General features: G+C 54.3%; 1 protein-coding gene across 3 annotated transcripts in view; it reads right to left on the reverse strand.

Moving 5' to 3' along the window:
- Positions 1-12997, reverse strand: part of PHF21B (PHD finger protein 21B) — a gene marked incomplete at both ends in the record, with an annotated part of 92806 nt that overhangs the window by 21062 nt on the left and 58747 nt on the right. For all 3 annotated transcript variants that reach the window (XM_082666590.1, XM_082666589.1, XM_082666591.1), the window contains 2 exons: positions 116-466; positions 2495-2587. In XM_082666590.1, coding sequence (XP_082522716.1) covers positions 116-466; positions 2495-2587 — 444 coding nt within the window. The remainder of the gene's footprint in view (positions 1-115; positions 467-2494; positions 2588-12997) is intronic.

The raw sequence follows: 12997 nt of genomic DNA on the forward strand, positions 1-12997 counted from the left end.
TGTTCACACTCCATCCATTCCTTTGGCCACCTAATCGTTCCGCCATCTGGTCATTCATTCTGCCCGGGCCCCCTTCACCTGGCCCCTTGGGGAGCCTGCCCGCGGGCGCCCTCACCTGGTTGTCGGCACTGATGAGGAGGGGCTGGACTTTGACGCTGTCGCTGACCACGGACACGGCGGTGCTGGGGGCCATGGCGGTGGCATTGCTGGGGGCGGTGGAGATGAGGGCGTAGGCCACCCCAGCACTGCTCAGAGGAGAGGTGACGGTGGCAGGCTCGGCGAGGGCTCGGGGCTGGCTGCCGGGCGTTGGCACATGGCTCACGGTGTTGTTGGCAGTGGGGAGGGCTGGGCTGGGGTTCTTGATACTGACCACGGTGGCCTTCTGGAAGGTTGGGGGCTGCTTGGGTGGCCGGTCCCGGCCCGGGGTGACGGGGAGGCTGTCTGGAATCAGAGTCTTTGGCCTAACCTGGGGAGGGAGGGACAGTGGCACGGTCAGACAGACACACAGACGGGGTGATGACAGCCATGGCAGATGACAGGGGCACAGACATGACCTGGTCAGGGACTCCCACGTTAGAGGTGAGGAGACGGCAGCGGAGAAACCATGGACCTGCCAAGGCTGCCCGGGTCCTGGGCGTGCACTGACTGGCCTGGGGGCTCTGGTCGCGGGTGTGTGCGTGTGTGTGCGTGTGTGTGTGTGTGTGTGTGCGCGTGCGCATATATTGGGGCAGAGGGAGAGGTGGCCCTTGGACTTTTACAGTTGAGGGGTGTACGTGGGAGTGAAAACTCCTAGGAAGACAGCACTGGCCTTGAGCAGAAGCCTTTCCTTGGAGCCCCAGTCCTGACCCTCCCTTGCTCAAAAGCCTTCCGTAGCTCCCCACGGCCATTAAGTCACGGACAGGCAAAGCGCAGCTCCGTTACTCCACATCCAAGGCCCCCAGAAGGCCTCTGCTGACGTCTCCAGAGCTATGCCTGCTCCCACTTCCCCTTCCAGTGCCGCCAGGCCTGCGGTTCTGGTCTCCCCACTGCCACCTGCCTCCTTTTCTCACCCCCGTGTCCGCATGCTCCAGTATCCTTCTGGGGTGCTCGTCCCCTGAGGCCTGCCTCCACCTTGGACTACCAAGACTTCCTACCCTCGGAGCCCTGCTTCTAGCACCATCTCCTCCAGGAAGCCCTCCCTGACCCCCAGGCAGGCTATGAGCCTCCTCGAGGCTCCCATAGCCCCCGTGACTCCTTCTGACTCAGGCCAATCACTCTGGGTTCAAATCGTCTGGCTCCTTGTCTGTCCCCCTCCTGGAATCTGAGCCTCTTGGGGACAGGATCCTGTCTGATTCAGCACAGGTGGGCATTCAGCGAGGCTGCCACAAGGACCAGCGGGCCCAGGGCAGCCGCCGCTCACTGTCCTCGAGCTGGGGGCATCGGCCCAGGCCTGCGGCCCCAGGACAGGCAGGAGCCGTTGTCGCCTGTGCAGCCGGCAGCCCCTCGCAGCTCAGCAGCAGGTGCCCCGCAAAGCTGCGTGCCGGGCGGTACCCAGCAGGCTTCTGCTCCAGACCAGGCCCGGCTACAAAGGCTTTGTGCCCCGATTCAGTTCTCACGGCCGCCAGGGAGGCACTGGCACCACCCTCTCTGCAGACGAGGAGACGCAGCCCAGGTGACTTGCCCAAAGTGCAGAGCCTGGCCGGGGACCCCGGCTGGAACCCAGGCCCAAGGCCTGGCGTCTGTGCCGTCTCCTGAAATGCACCCTTTTGTCCAAAGCTTCTAACACTTTTTTGACTGTGACCCATATTCAAAGATCTCCATTAGGACTTCCCTGGTGGCGCAGTGGTTAAGAATCTGCCTGCTATGCAGGGGACACGGGTTCGAGCCCTGGACTGGGAAGACCCCACGTGCTGCGGAGCAACTAAGCCCGTGCACCACAACTACCGAGTCTGTGCTCTAGAGCCTGCGAGCCACAACTACTGAGCCCGCGAGCCACAACTACTGAGCCCACGTTCCACAACTACTGAGCCTGCATGCCTAGAGCCTGTGCTCCGCAATGAGAAGCCCGCGCACCGCAACGCAGAGTAGCTCCTGTTCATCACAACTAGAGAAAGCCCGCGTGCAGCAACGAAGACCCAATGCAGCCAAAAATAATCAATCAATAAATAAATTTATATTAAAAAAATCTCCATTACGTCGTGATCCAGTCCAGAAACAAATTTTTCACAAAAAAATGCTTATGACGCGTCTTGGTATTTTTTGCTGTCTTCTAGTCCAGCCTAGTTTATTCCATTAAAAAAAAATCCTGGTCATGACCCACTAAATTGATTTCTCAATTCCTCACTGTGTGAAAAACTGGGTCTGGTCCAAACATCTCCTCTGAAGGGCAGGCAGAGGAGGCAGGAGAGGAAAGGGGCTCCCACGACATCACACCCAGCTCAGGGCTCACCTAAACCTCACTGCTGAGGGGCTGAGGACAGACAGACAGCCCGGGGCCCACCCGCAGGCTGCTTACCTGAGGTAGCACTGCCGCTCCTTGCCCGGCCAACCTCTGCAAGGAGCTCACCTGAGGACCTGTAACAGGCACTGCAGTGATGGTTCCCAAAGCCTGGAAGACAAGAGGAGGGTGGCACTGAGACAGGACACGGCACTGGGACTCATGCGACCCCACCCGGCCGGCACCCGGCGACTCTCCCCAGCCTGGCGGCACAGGGGTGCCTTGGAGACAGCGAACTCTGCTCTGCTCTCCTCTCTCTTAATGGTAAGCTTTTTTTTTTTTTTTTTTTTTTGGCGGTACGCGGGCCTCTCACTGTTGTGGCCTCTCCCGTCGCGGAGCACAGGCTCCGGACGCGCAGGCTCAGCGGCCATGGCTCACGGGCCCAGCCGCTCCGCAGCATGTGGGATCCTCCCGGACCGGGGCACAAACCTGTGTCCCCTGCATCGGCAGGCGGACTCTCAACCACTGTGCCACCAGGGAAGCCCTAATGGTAAGCTTTTAAATCACAAAAGTAATATGTAACATGCAAGAAATTTTGGAAACCAGAAAGAGAATGGCATCCCCGGAAAACTATCACTGTCTCACATTAGCTTCCTTTTAAGTACGTTTTCTCTATAGCTGTACATGGAATTCTGTAACCTGTTTGTTTGGTTTTTTCATATTGATTCCCTGCAAACATTTTTTGTTATTTTATTTGACCTATGAACATACAAACATGCAAAGTGAAAAGGAGGGAGGAAGGGGCAGAAAGAAAATGAAGGAAGGAGAGAGTCTGAGAGACAGAGAAGAGGGAGAGAGAATAGAGCAGGAAAGACAGAGAAGGGAGAATAAGGAGTTTATTCGATTTATAAAAATCACCTTAAACACACACAGCTCAATTTGCCTATAGTTGTGACCTCAATAATCCTGTCCAATTTCAGGACAGGTTATTTAGTAAACATGATGTATATCTTGACAAAATAAAGGAGGCTACTAATAAGAACCAGCGAAGGTTAATTAAGAAAAAAAATCATGCTAAACTTGGAGCTTCCTTCCTTCCCAGTTTCCTTGGACTTGTCTTTTCTCATTTCCCCAGAGTGGAATCCACTCTCATTTTACCCAAAGACCCAGCACCACTCACACCAAACAGAATGTGATGTGTAACCTGTTTTTCTACTTGTACTTAAGGACACATGTAAGGTCTCCTGAAGTTGTTAGAATCTCCATAAATCACCCTTTAATGGTTATAGAGTCTTTCATTCAGCAGACATCAATGCTATTTCCTCAGCCAATCCCATCCTCCTAGGAATTTGGGTTTTATTCCCATCCTTTTCTGATTAATAAACAGTGGTGCAATATACATCTCTATGGATAAAGCCATTTCCACGTCACAAAGTATTTCTGTAGCACAGGGTCTGAAAACAGGAATCAATGGGTAGGAATTTTGTTTATTTAGTTAGTTAGTTAGTTAGTCTGCATTGGGTCTTTGCTGCTGCACGCGGGCTTTTTTCTATTTGCAGTGAGCGGGGGCTTCTCATTGCGGTGGCTTCTCTTGTTGCGGAGCACGGGCTCTGGGCATGTGGACCTCAGTAGTTGCAGCACGTGGGCTCAGTAGTTTCAGCTCACAGGCTCTAGGATGCGCAGGCTTCAGTAGTTGTGGCACTTGGGCTCAGCAGTTGTGGCTCACGGGCTCTAGAGCACAGGCTTAGTAGTTGTGGCACATGGGCTTAGCTGCTCCGCAGCATGTGGGATCTTCCCAGACCAGGGATTGAACCCGTGTCCCCTGCACTGGCAGGCAGATTCTTAACCACTGCACCACCAGGGAAGTCCATCAATGGGTAGAAATTTTAAAAGGTAGGACTATTTTGGGCCCTTGATATATGTCCCCACTGTGCTAACTCAGGAGGGGCCATGACCAGGGCTCACCCCAACACACCCTCAAATCTCAGCCTCCGAGTCAGGGCTCTTTCCAATGCATGATGGGATGGCCACACCTGCAGCAGGGTGGATATTCAGGGTGTGGAGATGGGAGATGACACACTCCCAGGGACTCCAGGCCCACACAAATACAGAGGATGTGTTTTGGGGTGCCCGTTTGCCTAAGGTCCCTTTTCTAGGAATCAACACTACCTACAGCTGATGAAGGGGAGGTTCCACATGGCCACGTTTGTACCCCTTGAGCCTGCCTGATGGGGAGAGGCATCTCTCACTTGGGGCCAGCCAAACCACCAGTGACCAGAGAGGTTCTCTCTTGAACTCAGAAGCCAAAATTCTTAACAAAGTGTCAGCAAGTCAACTCCAGCAACAATATGAAGGATAATACATCTTGAATAAGTTGAACTCATCCCAGGAATGCAAGGCTGCATCACCATGTGAAAATCAGTCAGAAAAAAATGATATGGTTATCTCAATGTATGCAGAGAAAGCATTGAACAAAATTCAACATCCATTCATGATAAAAAATTTCAGCAAACTAGGAAGAGAAAGTAACTTCTTAACCTGATAAAAGGCATCTATAAAAAATGAACAGCTACCATCATACTTAATGATGAATGTTTTTCCACGGAGATCAGGGATGAGGTAGGGATGTTCTCTTACCACTCCTGTTCCCATTGGACTAGAAGTCCTAGCCAGTGCAATAAGGCAAGAAAAAGAAATAAAAGGCCTTCAGATTAGGAAGAAGAAATAAAACTGTCTCTGCAGATAGCAGTAGCAACTACGGAGAAAATCTGACAGAATGTACAAAAAAAGGTTGTTAGAACTAATAATTGAGCTTAGTGAGGTTGTAGGATACAAGTTCAACATACAAAAAGCAACTGTATTTCTATATACTAGCACGAACTCTTAGAAATTTAAAAAATGTTTACCTGCCATTTGCAACAGCATCAAGAAATGAGGAATACTTAGGGATACATACGACAATAGCTGTATAAGAGCTATACACCGAGAACTTTCAAACACTGATGAGAGGAATTTTAAAAATACCTGCATAAAGAGAGAGACATACCATAACCACGGATCAGAGGCCAGTGTTATTAAGATGTAAATGCTCCCCAAATCGACCTATGGCTTCAATACAGCCTCCATCAAAATTCACCCCAAAAAGGGTAGAAAATGACAAGGTCCTTTTTAAATGCATGTGGAAATGCAAAGGACCCAGAATAGCCAAAACAACTTGAAACAAACAAAAAACAACATCAAACAAACAAAGTGAAGGACTTATATTTCCCAACTTTAAGACCTATGATAAAGCTACAGTAATCGAGACAGTGTGGTATAGGTGTTAAGTTATGCAAATAATAGATCAATGGAACTGAAGAGAGTCCAAAAATAGACTCAAACATATATGGTCAATTGATTTTTCAGCAAAGGCTGCAAACTCCATTAACATAGTGGAGAAAGGACAATAGTTTCACAAATGGTGTTGGAACAAGTAGATACTCGTATGTTAAAAACAAACGAGACGTAACTAATCCATACGTCTCACAGATTTTTAAAAAACCCAAATGGATCAGAGACCTAAATGTAAAGCCTAAAACTGTAAAATTTCTAGGAGAAAACACAGGAGAAAATCTTGGGGGCTGCGGGTTAGGCACAGTGTCTTGGATACAACACCAAAAGCACGATCCATGTAAGGACAAATTAATACACTAGACTTCGAAAAATTAAAAACTCCCGAGCTGGAGAGACAGTGTTAAAAGAATGAAAAAACGAGCCACAGACTGGGAAAAAAACATGTGCAAATTACCTATCTGATAAAAGACTTGTATCCAGAATGTATAAAACAACTGTCAAAACCCAATAACTGGAAAACAAACAACCCAATTAAAAACTGATTTGAACAGAACACATCACTAAAGAAGATATGCTGATGACAAATAAGCAAATGAAGAGCTACTAAACATCATTCGTTAGAGAAATGCGAATTAAACCACAGTAAGACACCACCATGCACCCATTCAGACGGCTACAATAAAACAGGCTGACCGAGTCCAGGGCTGGTGAGGTGCACGCACTACTCTTGGGAACGTAAAGCAGTGCAATCGCACTGGAACAGTCCGACAGTTTCGTAGAAAGTGAAACATACATTTACTGCTATGGACTGAATGCTGATGTCCGTCCCCCCAGAACGTGTATGTTGAAATGCTAATCCCCAGGGTGATGCTTTTGGAGACGGAGCCTCTGCGGGTGATCGGGTCATGAGGGTGGGGTCCTCATGATGGGATTAGTGTCTTCATCAGGACAAACCTAAGAAGGCTTGCTTCCCCCCTCTCTCTGCCACGTGAGGACACAGCAAGGAGTCCGCCATGGTTTAAATGTTTGTGTCCCCCTAAGATTCGCTTGTTGGGATCCTCACTCTCAATGTGATGGTGTTAGAAGGCAGGGCCTTTGGGAGGTGCTTAAGCCAGGAGGGGGGAGTCCTGATGATATGAATGGGACTCGTGCCTATAAAAAAGGCTGCAGAGACTCTTTTTTTTTAAAATGTTGAGCCTTCTTTTAATTTATTTTTATTTTTGGCTGTGTTGGGTCTTCGTCTCTGTGCGAGGGCTTTCTCTAGTTGTGGCAAGCGGGGGCCACTCTTCTTCGCGGTGCGCGGGCCTCTCACTGTCGTGGCCTCTCTTGTTGCGGAGCACAGGCTCCAGACGCGCAGGCTCCGTAGTTGTGGCCCACGGGCCCAGTTGCTCCGCGGCATGTGGGATCTTCCCAGACCAGGGCTCGGACCCGTGTCCCCTGCATTAGCAGGCAGATTCTCAACCACTGCGCCACCAGGGAAGCCCTGCAGAGAATCTTAGCTCCTTCCCCCAGGCAAGAATACACCAAGAAGTCTGCAGCCGGAAAGAGAGCCCTCATCTGACCATGCTGGCAACCCTGATCTCCAACTTCTGGCCTCCAGAACTGAGAGCAATAAACTTCTGTTTACAGTAATCACCCGGTCTGTGGTATTTTGTTACAGCAGCCCGAATGGGCAAAGACAGCATCCATCTGCAAATGAGGAAGAGGGTTTGCACCGCAAACCAAATCAGCCAGCACCTTGATCCTGGACCTCCCAGCTTCCAGAACTGTGAGAAATGAATGTCTGTTGTTGAAGCCCCGCCCCACCCCCAGTGGGTGGTGTTTTGTTATAGCAGTCCCAGCTAAAACATTCTAGCCCTAGGCGTTACCCAAGAGAAATGAAAGCACACGCCCACACAGAGGCTTGTTCCAGAGCAGTTCGCAGCACCTCTACTTGCGATCGCCCCAACTGGAAACAGCCCAGATGTTCATCAGCAGGTCCACAGATGAACGAACTGTGGCAGATCCGCCCAATGGACTATGACTCAGAAATAAAAAAGGAATAAGCAACTGATACACACAACGGGGATGAAACTCAAAGTAATCTTGCTGAATGGAGCAGGACCAAAAAAAGGACTTATTCTTGTATGATGCCAGTTATAGGAAATTCCAGAAAAGGCAAACTCATCTAAAGGGATCACAGGTTGTGTGGAGATGAGGGGATCGGAGGAAGGGATCAAAGACACAGGGAAATTTTTGAGGGTCAAGGGTGTGTCTACTATCTTGATTCCGGTGATGGTTTCACAGGTGTAGACCTATGTCAAACATCTTGCACACCCCTACTTCCCCCCTTGTAGCTCTCTGTCCCTGGAATGAGCGTCATCCTTCTCCAAATGACACAGCAGAGCCCCACAACCCACAGGGCTGCTTCTCCCGATTATGATGGGGTGGCTCCTCCCTCCTCTGGAATTTTCCACCTGCCCGAAAGTGGGCGAAGCTCTGAGGCTCCCGTCCTTCCGGCCAGCTGCTTGCCTCTCTGCATGAAGCCAAGTTATCCACATTTAACTGGAAAGTCCCTGTGGACATTTGCCGGAACAGAGCTTAAATGCAATGCAGCGAGCACCCAAACAGACGCGGTCAGTTTAAGAGGAAGCGTCCCAATCCACAGCGCCGCTTCCAGTCCCTCTCCAGCACCGCTTGGCGAGCCCTGCCCAATGCCCGTTTTAAAGGCTCTGCCCGCCTTCTGCAAAGGGATGCGCGTAGAAGGCTGTGCCCTCTCCCTCCCCTGGACCTGCGGTCTCATCGGCCTCACAGCCCCTGGGCCCCGGCCCAGACCTGGGCAGGTGAGAGGCAGGCACGAAGGGAGCACCATTTGACTGACAAGCTTCCAGACGATTCCATCAACCTGGGGACCACAGGATGAGAAGAAGCTGGCCTGTCCGTCCAGCAGGTTCTGTGATGAAAGGCCCACGCGGGCACTTCACTCCATCAGTGAGCGGAGCTGTGTGGTCCCCTGGGTGCAGGGGTTCCTGCGCGGGTGACGGGTAGCCAGAAGATTCCAGGGCCCCGGGAACACAAGGGCAAATCCATGCCCAACACCTACAGGAGCCAGGGAACAGGCGCAAAGCTGCTTTCCCTGGGGACTCCCTTCTGGCTAAGATGCCCAGTCAAGCCCTCCAGACGAGGGGTGTGTGCCGTCTGTGTGTTTTTCCAGTCCGTGTGTCTCTGCACAGAAAGGCGTGAGGGTTGCTGTGTGTCTGTTTCCGGGTGTGTTTTCGTACCAGCTACTCCATTCTCTGGCATCCACGTGGGCGCCTGTGTCCTGTGTGTTTCCATATGGATTCTTCTCTGGGTACCTCTTTTGCTCTGGTCCGTGTGTCTTGCGGATGCCACCGTCTGTGGTTCTAAGCCTTCATTGCAGGTCGGCACTCAGTCCTCTCTCCTGACTTGGGACACGGGGGACATCTATCTACACACTTTAGAAATTTGCAATCAGGGAGGGGGAGGGAGGGGACCACGAGAGGGAGGGGTGGGTGGAGGCTGCTGGGGGGGGCAGAGCCCCCGAGGTCAGAGTGGGTAGGGGGGAAGATAGGGGGAGCTTTACTTTGACCTTGTTCTCAAATACTCAGTTACCAAGAAAGAAACAGGACCCGCCACGGGGGAAATACCGAACGCCTGCGGGATGTTCACAGCACAAAGATGGTTCACTTGCTGACTCCAACCCGACGGCTGGCATTTATACTACTGCCAGGGACGCGGGGTGGCCGACGGCTCTTTAAGGAGCACCTTACCGTGTGTGGGGCGCCCTCTGTGCCACAGCAGCAGGAAGAACACGGATGACTCCCTGGGTCAAAGGCCGAAGTCCCAGGCTTTGGGGAGGAGTTTGCTACAAAGAGGCCGCTGAGCAGGGTCCCTCCGCCACCCCGCTTCTGGGAACCGTGGGTTCCTTCCGGGAACACCGAAGCCCCCTTCCAGCCCCTGTCCATCCTGTGATCGCCGTCTATTTGCTTCTCTTTGCTCCAAGACTTACCCCAGAGCGCGTTTTTCCACATCCTTATAAACCTTTAATTAACAAGTCGAAGAGACATTTTACCTGGCAGGGCCTGACCTTTCTGCTCTGTGTTGGAATTTATCGATACCAGCAGAAACAATCATCTCAGAGACTATTTCACAAGCACCGGAGAGCTTATAGCCACACTTCTGTCGAGATAAACGAGCTCCTGGGCGTCCCCGGTGGCGCAGTGGTTGAGGGTCCGCCTGCCGATGCAGGGGACACGGGTTCGTGCCCCGGTCCGGGAAGATCCCACATGCCGCGGAGCGGCTGGGCCCGTGAACCATGGCCGCTGAGCCTGCGCGTCCGGAGCCTGTGCTCCGCAGCGGGAGGGGCCGCAGCGGTGAGAGGTCCGCGTACCGCAAAAAAAAAAAAAAAAAAAAAAAACGAGCTCCTTATAACTGCGGTTACAGCTCTAAGCATTTTAAGGGGGACAAAAAGGGGCAAGAAAGTCAAAGATAACTTCACATTTTTCCTGCATCGGTGGAGTCCCTGGGGCAGCCTGGGAAACCCTGGAGAAGCTCGGTCGCGGCAGAGGCAGGTGGGAGGCCCCCAGGAGACAGGTGTCTGTACACGGGGTGGGGACGGACTGGGCTTGGGGCTGGGCTCGGGTTCTGGCTCTAACACCAGCCATGTGTGGCACCCTTGCTCTCTGTCCCCAGTCTCCTCGTCCACGACAGGAAGAGTTCCCGCTGCAGGGGCGGGAGGGGGCTAAAGGGATGGGCCTCAAGGATGAGCACAAAGCCTGGTGCACGTCTGGCTCCGTGAGACCCGGGTGGAGAGGAAGCGGGTGAGACCCGGCTGTGCCCGGAACTGGGGCACTGAGCGGGTGCCTGGGAGGGACGTACAACCCTGGCGTCCCGGCAGGGACCGCCTCGGGGTCAGCCTGTCCAGGTGCCAGTCCTGGAGTGGCCCCTCTCCTGATGGGGAAGCCCCCTCTGCTCGCCAGCTCCTACCTCCCCGTCTCTAACACGGGGCATACGTGCTCACCTCCCGCGCAACGACCGGAGTGAAGTACACGAACGTGAGAAAGCGTGAAGAAGTAAGAACGGGTGTCCCAGGCTTCCTGCTGTGCTCGGTTCAACAGCTCTCTCCCTCGTCAGGGGACAGACCCCGGAGCCAGCCTGCAGCCAGGCTGTGTGGCTCAGGAAGGGGAACAGGGTGGTGAACAGGACGGGCAGTGCCCGGCCTCACAAAGGCTGCTCTCATCCCAGACCCCGACCCGATGGCTGGCTCAGAACTGGCCTTTCTCATCTCTGCTGCCCTGCTGGATGGCGGATCCTGGAGTCCAGCCCAGGTACCGGCCCGAGCAGGAGCTTGGTGAAGTGACTGATGGATGTCGTCAGACAAGGAGGGCCGCGGACCCCCAGGGTCCAACTCCGGGACCCCGGCAGGAGATGCTCAGGGAACGGCTGAGGGCCAGGGGAGCAGGACTCCTTGAACCCTGCACACACAGTCACCCAGAGCCCCACTCCACGAGGCAAGCCTGCCCCCGACCCCCTGGGCTTGGCTCCAGTTCCTGCGCCCAGCGAGACCCCAGACCTCACAGAGCCCCCCTCTCAGCGGGACCCCTGGCGTGTGTGAATGGGTTTTGAAGTGGCCCGGTCCTGTCTATGTGAACGTGTTCCCAAAGCAGGCAGAAAGCCAGTCTTGGGGACCGGCCCCTCTCCAGGACTGGACAGGACAACCCCACGCGGCACCCCAAGCCAGGGTCCACCCTGGCCTTCGTCTGCCACATCTCGGGCACCATCCGTGAGCAGGCCTCCTGCCCGGGCTTTCCAGATGGGCCTGTTAAGCTGAGTCCAAGGGCCTTGCATGCTGGCAGCAGGGAGAGCGGCAGTCACAGCCCGCGGCACGAGAAGCGCCAGAGCCGCGCGGCCGGCTGTGTCTCCCACGCGCCCTGGCCCTGCGACATGCAGCAGGTCGGTGAACTCAGTCCTCTCTCCTGGTTGCAGGAGGAGAGGAGGGCAGCAGTGGGATGGGGGCCACACTGAGCCCTGCCCCACGCTCCACGTGGCCTCATGGCCCCCCCCCAGGCCACGTGGGCAGGGCTGAGAGGAGAGAGAGTTCCCCAAGCCTCACAGCTGGGGAGGCAGAGACGCAGGGCAATGCCCCACCTGGACGCCCTTTTCCAGAACTTTCTCCACTCACGGGACTCACAATTCAGGGCTGACGCCTGCTCTAATCTGGCCTGTCCCTGGACACACTATGCGTCTTCTCCTGACCCTGAACCCAACCTCCGACCCTGACCAGCTGCATGCCCTGGGGGGCTGTTCCCTAGCCTCTCCGTCCCTCAGTTTCCACAGCTGTCAACCACAGACAACCTCACGCCAACCTCTGAGGACGGCTGTCAGCGTGAACTGTCGCAGCGGGCGGGAGAGCACGAGGCAGACCAAGCCCAGCCCTGGGCCAAACACAGGCCACACGCAGCCCCTCCGGACGCTCGGAGCGAGCACCCATCCCCAAACTGGCCACGTTCGCACAGTTTCGATTTAACGCTGGTGGCACAGAGGGCTTCCCTGGGGTGTGAGCTTGGGAGGCTGGTGCAGTGGGGGCATGTACAGACACTGAGGGCTTCCACACGCCTTTTCCCAGCCTGACCCACCGAACCCAAACCACCGACCCTCAGACACGTGCCCCCAGAGGAGACCCAACCCTGCTTCCGGTTGCACCCGGGACACCAGAAGCAATTTAAAAAACTTATTTCCATGCAGCACTGGCAGAGCTGGCCGCACAGAGGGGGGTTGCCATGGCAAGAGCCACCTGGGAATGCAGTTGGGGCGGGTAGTGGCCGTGCGGTCTCGCACTACCTTGTGGGGGACACTTGGCTCTCACGCTCCCGGGAGCCCGGGCTCCTGTCCCCACGTGGAGGGGGCGGAGCGCCTTGCCCCGTGAGCTCCAACAGCAGTGACTGTCCTCACCGACAGTCACCAGAGACACACATCCCGCCCTCTGAACTCCCGTCCACGTGGCATGACCCAATCGCTGGGCAGAAAGGGCCACAGATCGCCGCTCAGAGGCTGCGGGGTATGGACCCAGGGAAAAGTTTTCTATTTTAAAATCTCAGAACCCAGAGGACAGAAACTTCTCAATCGGTGCTCAGTGGACTTGCCAAGGGAGCTCTGCTTTCCCTTCAGAGAAACCGAACGACGCGAAGCGAGTGTCTGGTGGGCACCACGCAGTCCCCCCCTCGGTTTACAGGTGGAGGAACTCAGGCC

Source organism: Grampus griseus (genome assembly GCF_964374135.1).
Source record: "Grampus griseus genome assembly, chromosome: 11".
NCBI lineage: Eukaryota > Metazoa > Chordata > Mammalia > Artiodactyla > Delphinidae > Grampus > Grampus griseus.